General features: G+C 48.6%; 2 protein-coding genes across 3 annotated transcripts in view; one reads left to right on the top strand and one right to left on the bottom strand.

The window, feature by feature from the left end:
- nudt18 (nudix (nucleoside diphosphate linked moiety X)-type motif 18) overlaps positions 1-81 on the top strand; it is a 3,491-nt gene extending 3,410 nt beyond the window's left edge. The window contains exon 8 of the mRNA XM_008419466.2: positions 63-81. Within this exon, the coding sequence (XP_008417688.1) occupies positions 63-81 (19 nt within the window). The remainder of the gene's footprint in view (positions 1-62) is intronic.
- A 15-nt stretch (positions 82-96) lies between these two features.
- The window catches only part of fam240a (family with sequence similarity 240 member A), a 5,984-nt gene continuing 4,487 nt past the window's right edge, over positions 97-1,593 (bottom strand). For both annotated transcript variants that reach the window (XM_008419423.1, XM_017306592.1), the window contains exon 3: positions 97-294. In XM_008419423.1, the coding sequence (XP_008417645.1) occupies positions 183-294 (112 nt within the window). In that variant the 3' untranslated portion in view covers positions 97-182. The remainder of the gene's footprint in view (positions 295-1,593) is intronic.

The raw sequence follows: 1,593 nt of genomic DNA, 5'->3' as shown, positions 1-1,593 counted from the left end.
TCATCATCATCATCATCACCTTCATCATCATCACCACCTTCATCATCATCATGTTAGTCCAGTTCTGCTGAGTCAGCGTAAAACCCAGAGGAACCCAATCAGAACCAAATATTTTATTCATAAACATTTTATGAGTCTAAACACTGAAACTCGTCCGTCGCTCCTGCTGCCCTCTGATTGGCTCATGTCTGGTCAGCTGACTTCTCCGTCTTCGCCTTCCGGACGAAGCCGTCGTTGAGCTTCTTCAGGTGTTTGTTCCGGTTCTCCAGACGGACGACCCATTCCCCCCTCAGCCTGAAACACACACCACCAGCCGGTCAGGACGGCTGCTCAACATGCGGCCCGCGGGCCGATCTGGGCCGTCCGGGACAGAGACGTGGGCCCCAGCAGGAGCTGCTCACATGCTGTTCTTGTTGCTGAGGTCTGACATTTTTCTTCTAAACCACAAAATTCAAAACCAGTTGACTCTATAAGGACTGAATTTGAATGTTTTGGATTTTCTCAGACGTCTTTTTTTATTTGTTTCATTAATTTTTCCTACTTTCTGGTGAGAAAGTTGAAAAAAACGAGGAATTTTCTACATTTTTAATTTTAAAAATCATAATTTTGGTCTGCGAGTGCTTGGATAACACCACTTTAGAGGGATGCATTTTTATCTGTTAGAACGTCCTAGTCAAAGTTCAAACCTAAATCTAAGGACAATCTAAACGCTGAGCGTTGTTTCGGTTCAGACGCCGTTTTATGGTCGGTACATTCAGGAGTGTAGAACTCAAACTGCTAGCGCAGCGCTAAACGCCCGGATGTCTCGTTCCGTTCTCCTGTCCAATCAGTGGCTGTGTTGTTGACTCCTGTAGCTCCGCCCCAACCGGACCAAACTGTGGTCCAATCTGGTCCCGTTTTCATGACTTTGGTCAGAAAAATGTCACAAACACAATCAGGAGATCCTGGAGGGACTGATATGAGACGGAGAAGTCTCAAACATCCTGGACATCGTCTCTGTTCAGTCCACTTTAGTCCAACTCCAGTCCGTCTGCCTAGTCAAAGTCCGGTCCGGTTGGTGAGGTGTGAATGCTAATCGACCTCTGACCTCTGGTCCTCCTGACCTCAGTCAGGGCTCAGTTGAAGTGAACCAGGCCAAGCGGACCGCAGACCGCTCCAAAAGCAGGAAGTGGACTACAATGCAGGGCATTCTGGGTAAATGTAACCAAAGCTAACGTGCTAGCCTAGCGCTAGCAGCAGAAATGGCTCCTGGTCTAAAGAGAAATCCTCCAACCGCTAAAATCCTCCATCTTGTTTCCATCTGGTGAAGAAGGAAGTTGCTCTCAGCGTCTTCAGAGGTTCTTGGTGCAGCGCCCCCACAGGCCAGGAGGGGAACAGGTTGGTTTGACTCAGAGCAGCTGGAGGTGGAGCAGATGTTCTGGGTCCAGTAGAACCGGGTCGACCGGACTGAAGGAGGAAATCATCCTCAGAGACTCGTCAAGGCTCAGAGTCCGGTATGTTAACGAGTCTCACAAAGACAGAGGAACAAATGTGAGAGGACAAACACAAGTACAGACCTGAGTGTGTGTGTGTGTGTGTGTGTGTGTGTGTGTG

The sequence above is a fragment of the Poecilia reticulata genome, linkage group LG9 (genome assembly GCF_000633615.1).
Source record: "Poecilia reticulata strain Guanapo linkage group LG9, Guppy_female_1.0+MT, whole genome shotgun sequence".
Taxonomy (NCBI): domain Eukaryota; kingdom Metazoa; phylum Chordata; class Actinopteri; order Cyprinodontiformes; family Poeciliidae; genus Poecilia; species Poecilia reticulata.
The sequence above is the reverse complement of the archived record's forward strand: the minus strand, read 5'-3'. Positions and strand labels throughout refer to the sequence as shown.